This window comes from Centropristis striata, chromosome 3 (genome assembly GCF_030273125.1).
Source record: "Centropristis striata isolate RG_2023a ecotype Rhode Island chromosome 3, C.striata_1.0, whole genome shotgun sequence".
NCBI lineage: Eukaryota > Metazoa > Chordata > Actinopteri > Perciformes > Serranidae > Centropristis > Centropristis striata.
Window position 1 is genome coordinate 41711458 of NC_081519.1, and position 10573 is coordinate 41722030.

At 34.7% G+C, this 10573-nt stretch overlaps 1 protein-coding gene across 1 annotated transcript; it reads left to right on the top strand.

The window, feature by feature from the left end:
- Positions 1 to 1002: 1002 nt before the first annotated feature.
- Positions 1003 to 7271, top strand: emp3a (epithelial membrane protein 3a). The gene is made up of 5 exons (XM_059329096.1): positions 1003 to 1126; positions 3199 to 3309; positions 5584 to 5686; positions 5798 to 5938; positions 7041 to 7271. The coding sequence occupies exons 2-5, from the start codon at positions 3232 to 3234 to the stop codon at positions 7214 to 7216; spliced, it is 498 nt and encodes a 165-aa protein (XP_059185079.1). The 5' UTR covers positions 1003 to 1126; positions 3199 to 3231; the 3' UTR covers positions 7217 to 7271.
- The last annotated feature ends 3302 nt before the right edge of the window (positions 7272 to 10573 follow it).

Here is a 10573-nt window from a genome sequence, read left to right on the forward strand (position 1 = left end):
TACGTATAGGTTATGTCATGGTGCTGCAGTAACTTATTTACAAAATATGTTCATCTTACAAATGACAACATAAATTGCCAAAGGGGTGCTAATAATATTATCTGTAAGCCTAATCAATATAAAAACATAAACATGCAAATAAATAAAAATATACCAAGGTCAGAGATTTGTTTATATATTTATTTTTTAGGTTATCTTTTGGGTGTATTTTCACCTTTTTATTTGATTTGAAAGGTTAGAGACCTGTAACAAAGGTCACAAGCTGAAATGTGACCAGCAAAATGATGGTAATGTGTCATGTTACTGAGTGTGTTTATGTTTTTTATTGTATTACATTGCATTTCTTTTACTGTATATATGGTCTGTACTGTATATGTTTGAACAAATCTCCTTCCCTGGTGGGACACTATAGTTTATTTGACATTTCATGAAACACAATGTCTGTGCAAATTGATATTCCTTGTGGAGATCAAAATTAGGAATAATCACTGTGTGTTGTGTCTTGGGTGGTCTGAGATTTCCTGCACATTTACGGTGAAAAGTGGGCAGCAATCAGCCCTTACTTCCTGCCTTTCAATCACCTCATTCTGGAAATACTGTAGTGGAGTTAATGCAAAGCTGCACAGCTGGATGAACATGAGTACATGTGCAGCACTGGTACAACAGTTTGGCTTCAATCATGCAAAATTTAATCATTACCAGCCTGCACATCCAGCCCTCTTATGACCATTTTGTTTCAACTGTGTGATTCTGTTTGTCCTTTGGTAAAATCTGAATATTAGATTTAAGCATACCATATTTTGTTCCAAATTTAAATGCAGAGTGGATGTTGGCAGTACAGCTTTTAAGGAAATGTTCAGTGTTCATGTAGGTCTAAAGGAATGTTATTTTTGGTGTTGAGCTGGTCCAGGCCACACTTTTGAGGGGGAGGGCAGAGAAACTTTAGAGGAAATGGGTGTTGAGAACTCCTCCTATATCTAACTCCACATTCCTCTTAACGATTTGGAGCTAAGACTTCTGAGAGGACAAAAAGAGCACAGAGGGAGGATAACAACAACTGGGATAAAAAAAAAAAATCAAGGACGTTCTCTGAAGGGTGCGGACTCAAAGACGCAGAAGCTGAAGGGTAAGAACTTCATCTTTGCTTATGTTGGATGTTTTGCCTAGATTTTCACATGCATCTCAGTAGGATGCACCCCAACACACCCCAACACGAACAAAATAGTCATCTGTTATATTCTTTGAAACAATGTGATGATTCTTTTCAGTCCATACTTTCATCCTGTCTGTGCCAGTTACTGAAACCAGATGTAGTAGTATGTAATCAAACACATGCCTCTCTGGATTGTCCACAATCTAATAGCAACAGTGGTTTCCCTCTCTGGACGGAGCCGTGTGGGAAAGACAAACAAGTGGAAGAATAGCCTCTCCTTAAAGTGTACTGTACATGTGAGGGAGGGTGACTTCGGAAAAGTAGAATTCTAGATTTGCATTTGAGAATGGATTCAATGATTTGCAAAAGTCTCTCTTTCAATGCCACAGAAACAAATGTACTAAATGGTACAATTTTGATATCTAGACTCAACACAGAGTAATGAAAAGCATTTAATTTGTGCATTATGCTCTTTCTGAGTTAGCCACCTATACTAGTAGAGTAGAAAAACCGCACACAATACTATATTGATGTCTTAAGATGTCTTATTTAGATTGTAATATACACTGTTGCCTATAAAGTTTGAATAATGTAGTTTTCGGACAAAATCCTCTGTTAATTGTGGTTTCATTTATAATTGTGATATGTTTAGAAGAGATTGATTAATAAAGTTTGAGAAGATATTCATATCTGTCAATGTGATATCTGTCAATTATAAATCACATTGTTCCAGCTATTTCATGGAAAGAGGTAATATATATATATATTTTATTCCAAATTTATGAGCTGCCATCTATAAGTGGGACACAATGCAAATTCAGCCATTATTTGTTTTAATAAGTAGTTGTGTATAACTGTGTATCTAGGGGAAGTGAAAGTAAAGAGCATCAGGTCTTACTTAATAATATGACATCCTCTTTTCTTGTCCTTAAAATACTCCTGATGGAAAAAGTGAATACATTTTCAAGATTTTAATAATGATAACTACAGTTTTGTTAACCGGCAGCTGGGAAACATTGTACAAACGACAACTCTATGTCTAACGTAGCTGACCACAAGGTCAGTGCTCTGTTGTGCGTCTGAAATGTGCGTTATAAATGTCAACTGTGGTCTGAAACAAGCAATTGTATTCTTGTCTTTATTATGATTTTATATCATTTGTTTTATTGTCTTAAGTGTCTTGCGTATGTGTGCCACTGGTAAAGATTTAGAAATTTTAATGTAATCATTACTGCACTGAATAGTTTTTGTTGATTAATTGATTGACAGAAAATTAATCTTTTGCAAAATTCACTGCTTAAAGCTTCTTGCTAGGATTGGTATCTTTGCTTTTTAAACAATATAGTTAAATAGATTTTTTGGGGGGTTGGACTGATGATTCAACAATACTTATTACAGTATTATGCATTTATTATTTATATTTATTTACATATTATACTCTTTACATGTATCTATGACCCTTGTAGTATATATACACACACATATATATATATATATATATATATTAAAGTAAAACAGTTTTGAGTCATACATCACTCTTATTGAAAGCCATTTGACTTTTTCACCTTTTAACAATATCTTTCTTTGGTGAAAGATATTTTTGGTTTGGTGGTATAGAAAACCTGAAGTGTAATGACTGCTTGTCATCTTGTATACTGTAAAGTTTGCTCCCTGACTAATAATAAGTGCACAGCAGGATGTCAGACTGTTGGTGGACAGGACTTCAGACTGCTTGTTTACAGTTAGAGGGAGGTGATGTTCTGATGTATTCCTCAGAGAGCGCTCCAGCTCTGGAGACAGAGAGGAAAACCCCCTGTCTGCCTGTCTGGCGTGCCTGTGGACTGATAAATGGGCAGAGATTGTCAGTGCAGATGTTGAGATGTATGATGAAAGAGCTCAGAGAGGAAGACAGAGGGTCCACTGTTTCAGACCGCTGCTAACAGAAACTGTCTGGCCTCTTGGTTCCATGTTGCACCACCAGTATTAAGACAAATGGATTTTACAGACCATCATCATAATAACCTCAAAATGTTGTTTGAATGCAGGACACCAGAGTCTTCCCTCACCTCCAAGCAGCCATGGTCCTTCTGCTCATATTCCTCACGGTGCTGCATTTGACCACCTTGGCCATGCTCCTCATCGCCACGCTGGAGAAGGTGAGACACTGATAGTTAGCATTTTGTGGTTTGATAGAGGAAGAGAACAAGTGGAAAGGTGTTTGCTTAACCCTTTATCGGGCGAAGAACCGTACACTGTAAAAAATGTTTGTAGAAATTACAGTAAAACACTGTCAAATTACATCAGAAATAGGTCGTAAAATTGAACATTGTACATCATCGTAGTAGATACTTTTAATTACTGTAAATCAAAGAATAGCATAAAACTTTAAATTCTACTGTCATAAACTGTAGAAAACACACAGTTGTGCTGTAAAAATAAACAATTTTCATGTAAAATGAATGGAGAAATACCATGATGACACAATTATCCTGAAAGCAATGGGATTATTCTGTATAAATTACAGTTTTTTTGCTGATATTCACATTTACATACGCTCACTGTATTTCTTACGGTGAAGTTCTGGCAACCACAGCTGCCGGTATTTTACCGTAAATTAAACAGGTTTTTTTTTTACAGTGTATTTGGTAACTTCAGTGGATATCCAAAATGTCTCTCTGTGAGGTCATAGAGCCACATGGATTTCTTCCAGCTAATTGGCAAATCAAAGGTAATATTTCGAGAAAAAAGTTGAAAATTTACTAGATTAAAGTGGCAAATCTACAAGAAAAAAAGTTGCAGATTTAAGAGATTTAAAGTGGCAAATCTGTGCGAAAAAAGTCATATATTTATGAGAAAAAAGTGGGGAAAAAGCAACTTTTTTCTTGCAGATTCACCACTTAAAATCTCATAAATCTGCATGTTTTTTCTCAAAATATTACCCCCCTCCCCTGGGTCCGTATGTTTTTTTTTTATACATTCCTATTAAGTGCCCATTTAAGGGTTAATGAGCATTTTTTCCATCTGACGATGGATGTGACAAAGGCCGGACACCTTATACAGTCATGGAAAAAATGATTAGACCACCCTTGTTTTCTCTAATATCTTGTTCATTTTGATGCCTGGTACAACTAAAGGTACATTTGTTTGGACAAATATAACGATAACAACAAAAATAGCTCATAAGAGTTTAATTTAATAACTGATATCTAGACATTTCCCATGGTTTAACCAAAATCATTATCAAGAAAATCATGGGAAATGTCCAGATATCAGCTCTTAAATCAAACTCTTATGAGCTATTTTTGTTGTTATCATTATATTTGTTATTATTGTTATTAATATTTTTTCCATGACTGTATACTCGTCATGGCACGGTGCCAGTTATTCTTGGACATTGCAAGTTCACTGCTGAACATCACATACATAGTCAACATAGTCAACGTGTCATACAGATGAAACATACTATATGTGTCAGGTGTAGTCAAACTGGTCAGACTGGTCACAGTTTATATGGTCAGACTGTCATAGCTGAATTAAGAGGACATTGCCTAGTCAGCATATCAATATCTTACTCAAATGTACAGTAGACACAAAGTGTGTTCCTGAAAATACAAACATCATAAGTATCAAGTGTGCTGAGTTTACAGATGCATGCTGTTGAGAATTACTAAGAAACAGACATATAAACTGTTGTCATATAATGTTACAGTATATTCCTTCTTATAGTAGATATCACTGTTAACCCTTTATCAGGCAAATAACTATATTTGGTAACTTCAGGTAATATTTCGAGAAAAAAAGTTGCAAATTTACTAGATTAAAGTGGCAAATCTACAAGAAAAAAAGTTGCAGATTTAAGAGATTTAAAATGGCAAATCTGCGGGAAAAAAGTTGCAGATTTACAAGAAAAAAGTGGGAAAAAAGCAACTTTTTTCTCCCAGATTCACCACTTTAACCCTTAATAGGACACTCATTGTAATACTTGCAAATTCCAAATTTCAACCCTAGAGAATATTGGAGGATATTACATACAGCCAGAATGTGTAAAAAAAAAAAACATACGAAAATAATATTTTGAGAAAAAAGTTTACGAGATTAAAGTGGCAAATCTACGAGAAAAAAATGTGAAGATTTATGAGATTTAAAGTGATGAATCTGGGGGGAAAAAAAGCTGCTTTTTCCCACTTTTTTCACGTAAATCCACACATTTTTTCTCGCAGATTTGCCACTTTAAATCTCTTAAATCTGCGACTTTTTTTCCTGTAGATTTGCCACTTTAATCTAGCAAATTTGCAACTTTTTTCTCGAAATGTTACCTGAAATTACCAAATATGGTTCTTTGCCTGATAAAGGGTTAAGTAAATCAAACAAAAAAATTTTACATATTAACGGATGGTTTTGTGCACTGTGCCCTTTCTCTCTTTCTGCAGTCCTGGTGGATATGGGATGACGTAGAAATCACAGATCTGTGGTATAACTGCTTCCATGATAATGCCACAAATACCTGGCTGTGTGCTGCCACCAATGAAAGTGGTAAAAAAAAAAAAAAAAAAAAAACGTATCTGCATGTATTTCTGCATGATGGGACTTGTAGTTTTGCTTGTGAATCCTGTCTAACACCAGTTCTCTGACGTGCTCTCCCAGACTGGCTGCAGTCGGTCCAGGCCCTCATGGTCCTCTCTGTGGTCTTCTCCTCCATCTCCTTCCTGGTTTTTCTGGGTCAGCTGTTAACCATGTCCAAAGGAGGACTCTTCTACTTCACAGGCCTCAGTCAGGCCTTTGCAGGTGTTTGAAGTCTAACTCCATAGACCAAAATGCTGTCAGTGAAATTAAAACCTCACAGCATTTAATGTTTTTTACGCTTACAAAGGCATCATTTTACAATGCTTAACACATGTATTATACCACCTGTCATAAAAACAAGAATTTTTTTTTTATTTTTTTTAAAGTTTGTTTAAAACTAAAAATGGGTAACGCTTTATATTAAGGTCCTTGTAATAACCATTAATTAACAAGTAATAAGGCCCTTGTAAGTCCTTACAAGATGCTTATTAACATTATTGTGTGTTTATAAGCTTATATAAGTGTTAATAATGGCATTACAAACACCCATGACCCACCCATTATGTCTTTGCCATGCCTTTATTAATCTTATTTTGTTTGCTTATTGATATTAAAATATACTTTATTGCTCATCTATTATAAGTTAACTATAAGTTAACTATGCTTTTTGCAACTGCTGGATCTAAAGTGAGAACAATGCGTTATTACTTGTTAATTAATGGTTATTAAGGACCTTATTATATAGCGTTACCTAAAAATGTTATTGTTATTTATTTGGCAAATAATAAACTGAATTCACCTTTTTATACCCAAATTTCAGCTAGCTCAAGTCAGAAATTGATCAAGCATACCATTCAACCACTTAAACTAATTTTTCTGTCCAGGAATGCAAGTAAATAACTATAATTTGAAATCTTAAAATCTTTACTATTTTTGCAGTTATTTTGGAAAACAGTAAATTTGAAAATTCATGGATAACAATAATAATTGTATTTTAGCATTAAAAATAAAATGCATAACCATTTTAAATGTATCTTATTTTTTTTATGTTAAATCTCGACCTGAAGTAACCAAAGCTGTCTAAAAGGAAAGGAAATATTGGAAAGAATTGAGAGACAGATTAACGCATTGTTGGCTTTGGTTCTTTTTTCAGCATCTGTTGACATGACGAAAACCAAAAACAATTCCATTGTTATCCCTTTGCAAATCATTTTTTTTAAATCCACATAAACATTAATCCCTAATGTGCAGTTAATTACATACATACCATGACTGTGAGATAGTAATCTGAACTAAAACTTTTTTTAATGTGTTTCTCATGCAGGTTTCACAGCCTTTGCTGCTTGCCTCATCTTCACCTTCCACAGAAAGGAGATTTTAAGTGACTCCAGAGATCTGAGCAAAGGACGCTTCGGCTACTGTTTCATCCTGGCGTGGCTGTGTGTCCCTCTCCTCCTGGTCAGTGCTGTCCTGTACGCCCACCTGCGCAAGAAGCAGTGAGCTGAAAACAGAAAGGATGGAAAGCCTCTTCATAAGAGTGCAACTCACTTTCCAGTTAACAAGAAGCGCACATGCAGTGGCGGTTCTACACAGCCACTGCCCCTGTGAAGAAGCCTTTGGCCCCTGCTGTGGCCCCTGTGTCAAATTAATAATAAAATGATCAATTTATAACAATGAACAATGGAACAATTTTAACCTTTTTTTTGTTCAAACAATATCTCATTGTACACAAAAGAAACCCAGAATGTTACATTGTATAATAGTTTAACTCTATGGAGACTTATGAGGCTATTTTGTCCATTTTTTAAAATCCTTTTCATGTCTTTACATGTCTTTGTAAGTCATTTTGTGTCTTTTTTGGTCATTAGTGTCTTTTTTGTTTCTTTTTTGGTAATTTTGTGTCTGTTGTTGTGTCTTTTTTAGTTATTTTGTGTCTTTTTTTGGTCATTTTGTGTCTTTTTTTGGTCATTGGTGTCATTTATGTGTCTTTTTGTGTCTGTTTTAGTTATTTTGTGTCTTTGTAAGTCATTTTGTGTCTTTTTTGTTTCTTTTTTTGGTAATTTTGTGTCTGTTGTTGTGTCTTTTTTAGTTAATTTGTGTCTTTTTTTGGTCATTTTGTGTCTTTTTGTCATTTGTGTCATTTATGTGTCTGTTTAAGTTATTTTGTGTCTTTTTTTGTCATTTTTATGTCTTCTGTGGGGTTTTTTTTTGTTATTCTGTCTTCTCATTTTGTGTCTTTTTTGGTCATTTTGTGTGTTTTTCAAGACATTCAAAGATTCTGAATGCTTAAATATCATCTTTGCCATTTTTCATGTGCTAATGTGCCCCTCTGATTAAACACTGGCCCCTCCTTGGCCCCAACAGTAAAACTGGTCTAGAACCGCCACTGCGCACTTGAGTTAATAAAATGACTGAGAGGGAAATACCTCTTTAGATTATACAATTTTGTTTTCTTTATGACCCAAAATCCAGCCAACTGTGCTGCATGTCATCATGATTGCATGTGTGAGACACATGTTGTCCCCCAAGACCAGATCAAGAAAAATAAAACTCTCTACAACACTCTAATTAATGTGTTAAATCCCACCAGTGGTGGAAAAAGTATTCAGATCCCTTACTTAAAGTATAAGTATTAACACTTTATCAGGCAAAGAACTACATTTGGTAACTTCAGGTAATGTTTCGAGAAAAAAGTTGCAAATTTACTAGATTAAAGTGGCAAATCTACAAGAAAAAAAGTCACAGATTTAAGAGATTTAAAGTGGCAAATCTGCGTGAAAAAAGTTGCAGATTTACGAGAAAAAAGTGGGAAAAAAGCCACTTTTTTCTCGCAGATTCACCACTTTAAATCTCATAAATCTACGCCTTTTTTCTCGTAGATTTGCCACTTTAATCTCGTAAACTTTTTTCTCAAAATATTATTTTCGTATGCTTTTTTTTTTACACATTCTGGCTGTATGTAATATCCTCCAATATTCTCTAGGGTTGAAATTTGGAATTTGCAAGTATTTCAATGAGTGCCCTATTAAGTTAACACATGTTGTCCCCCAAGACCAGATCAAAAAAAATAAAACTCTCTACAACACTCTAATTAATGTGTAACATTGAATGATTCTGACACATATATTAAGCAATGAATGCAGAAATGTGTTGCACTTAATACAGAAGCTCTGAGGCAAATGAGGAAAATCATTTCCAGTGGTCAATTTTCTGGGTGTGACCTTTATTGTTTTCTCTTCTGTGTTCATGACTAAAGAACAGATGGGGATTTTTTTTTCCAGAATCATTTTATCTGTGAAAACAGGTTCAAAAAGTTATGATAGGTCTTTCCCCCTTCTTTTTCTTAGTGTTAATTGATGTAATGCTCCATCTGGCTTCAATACCTTGTGTTTAGAGTGCATGGAGAAATAAAAATAAAAGAGTGGTGCCCTTCAGCCTCTTGTGGTTGAAATTAGTATTGCAACAACAAACACCTAAAAAATAATCTATAACTCTATGAATATAAAAAAAACTGTTGCACTGGCAAAACAAAATAATTTATACTGGCAAAACCTTTAATCCACCTGTTCTTAAGTCATGAACACAGGGCACATGAGGAATTTGGAAGAAAACAAGAATGTTTTTAGTCTTATGAAGAACATGGGGCAGTGTTGCACTTAAGCCCCCTTGTGGCTGAAATGAGTATTACAACAACAGATCCTAAAATATATTAATTTGACACAACAAAAAAAAATCAAAAATGGAGGGAAAAAAAACTCACCTGTTTTATGGATGAAAATTAGAGTTATAATACAAAATATACCATTTATAATAATAATGATGGACGTAGATTATGCTGCAGAAAACTTTTTTTAAACCTCTTTAGATAGATAGATAGATAAAGTATCTAAAGAAGGAGTATGTATTAAGGAGTAGAATAGAATTCCAGTGCAGAATAAATATGAATATACTGTATAAAAATGTTGCTGCTATGAAACAAATAAGGTGCAATGAACAGTATGCATAAAAAACACATAAAGTGCATAGACAGTAATGAACCAGACTATTATTTGTTATTGTACAGTGTGATGGCATGTGGCAGTTGCCTCTCAGGGCTTCAATAGCTTAATGTTTGATTGTGATTCTGGGGTTTTTGTGTGTATTTGTACATATCTGTGTTTACATATTTAAAAAAACAATACATTGTTTGTTGACATGAGCTTTATTCAAGAGTGTTCCTTTATTTAGAGGGCTACATTAGTGTAAAGCCTGTTTTGTTCTGTATTAAGTGCTCTCTAGGTAACACAGTGCAGGTGCAATCCTCTGACATAACACTGTGGTTGTGAGAGGGTGTGCCATCCTTCTCATGTAATCAGTCATTGTTTTGTGACACTCATTCATTGTTTCCTTTGTTAAAATATGCTTGCACAATTTTCTACTGGATAATCGAGGAAGTTGATAAAGAGCTGATAACAAACTGGCAGTCACACTTCTACACCATCGAGAGTTACAAACACATTTTTTTTTCCAAAGAAATAAAAAAGGAAATCGCTGTGATTGCACCTGATACTTTGAGATAGGAAGTGTTACTCTTGCTCACCTAAAACCTACCTGTCAGGCTGGACCAGTCCAGAAATGTAACTGTGAGGTAAGTCGCAGCCTCTCAGATAAAGTATGCATGGCTATATTATTTGCTAGACACTTTACACAGGACTAGGGATTTATGAACTGGAACCTGAATATCAACGATTTTAATCTAATCTTGCAGCTGTGAAGATAGAGGTATCACAGGACCGAGAGAGAGAGAGAGAGAGAGAGAGAGAGAGAGAGAGAGAGAGAGAGAGAGAGAGAGAGAGTGTGTGTGTGTGTGTGTGTGTG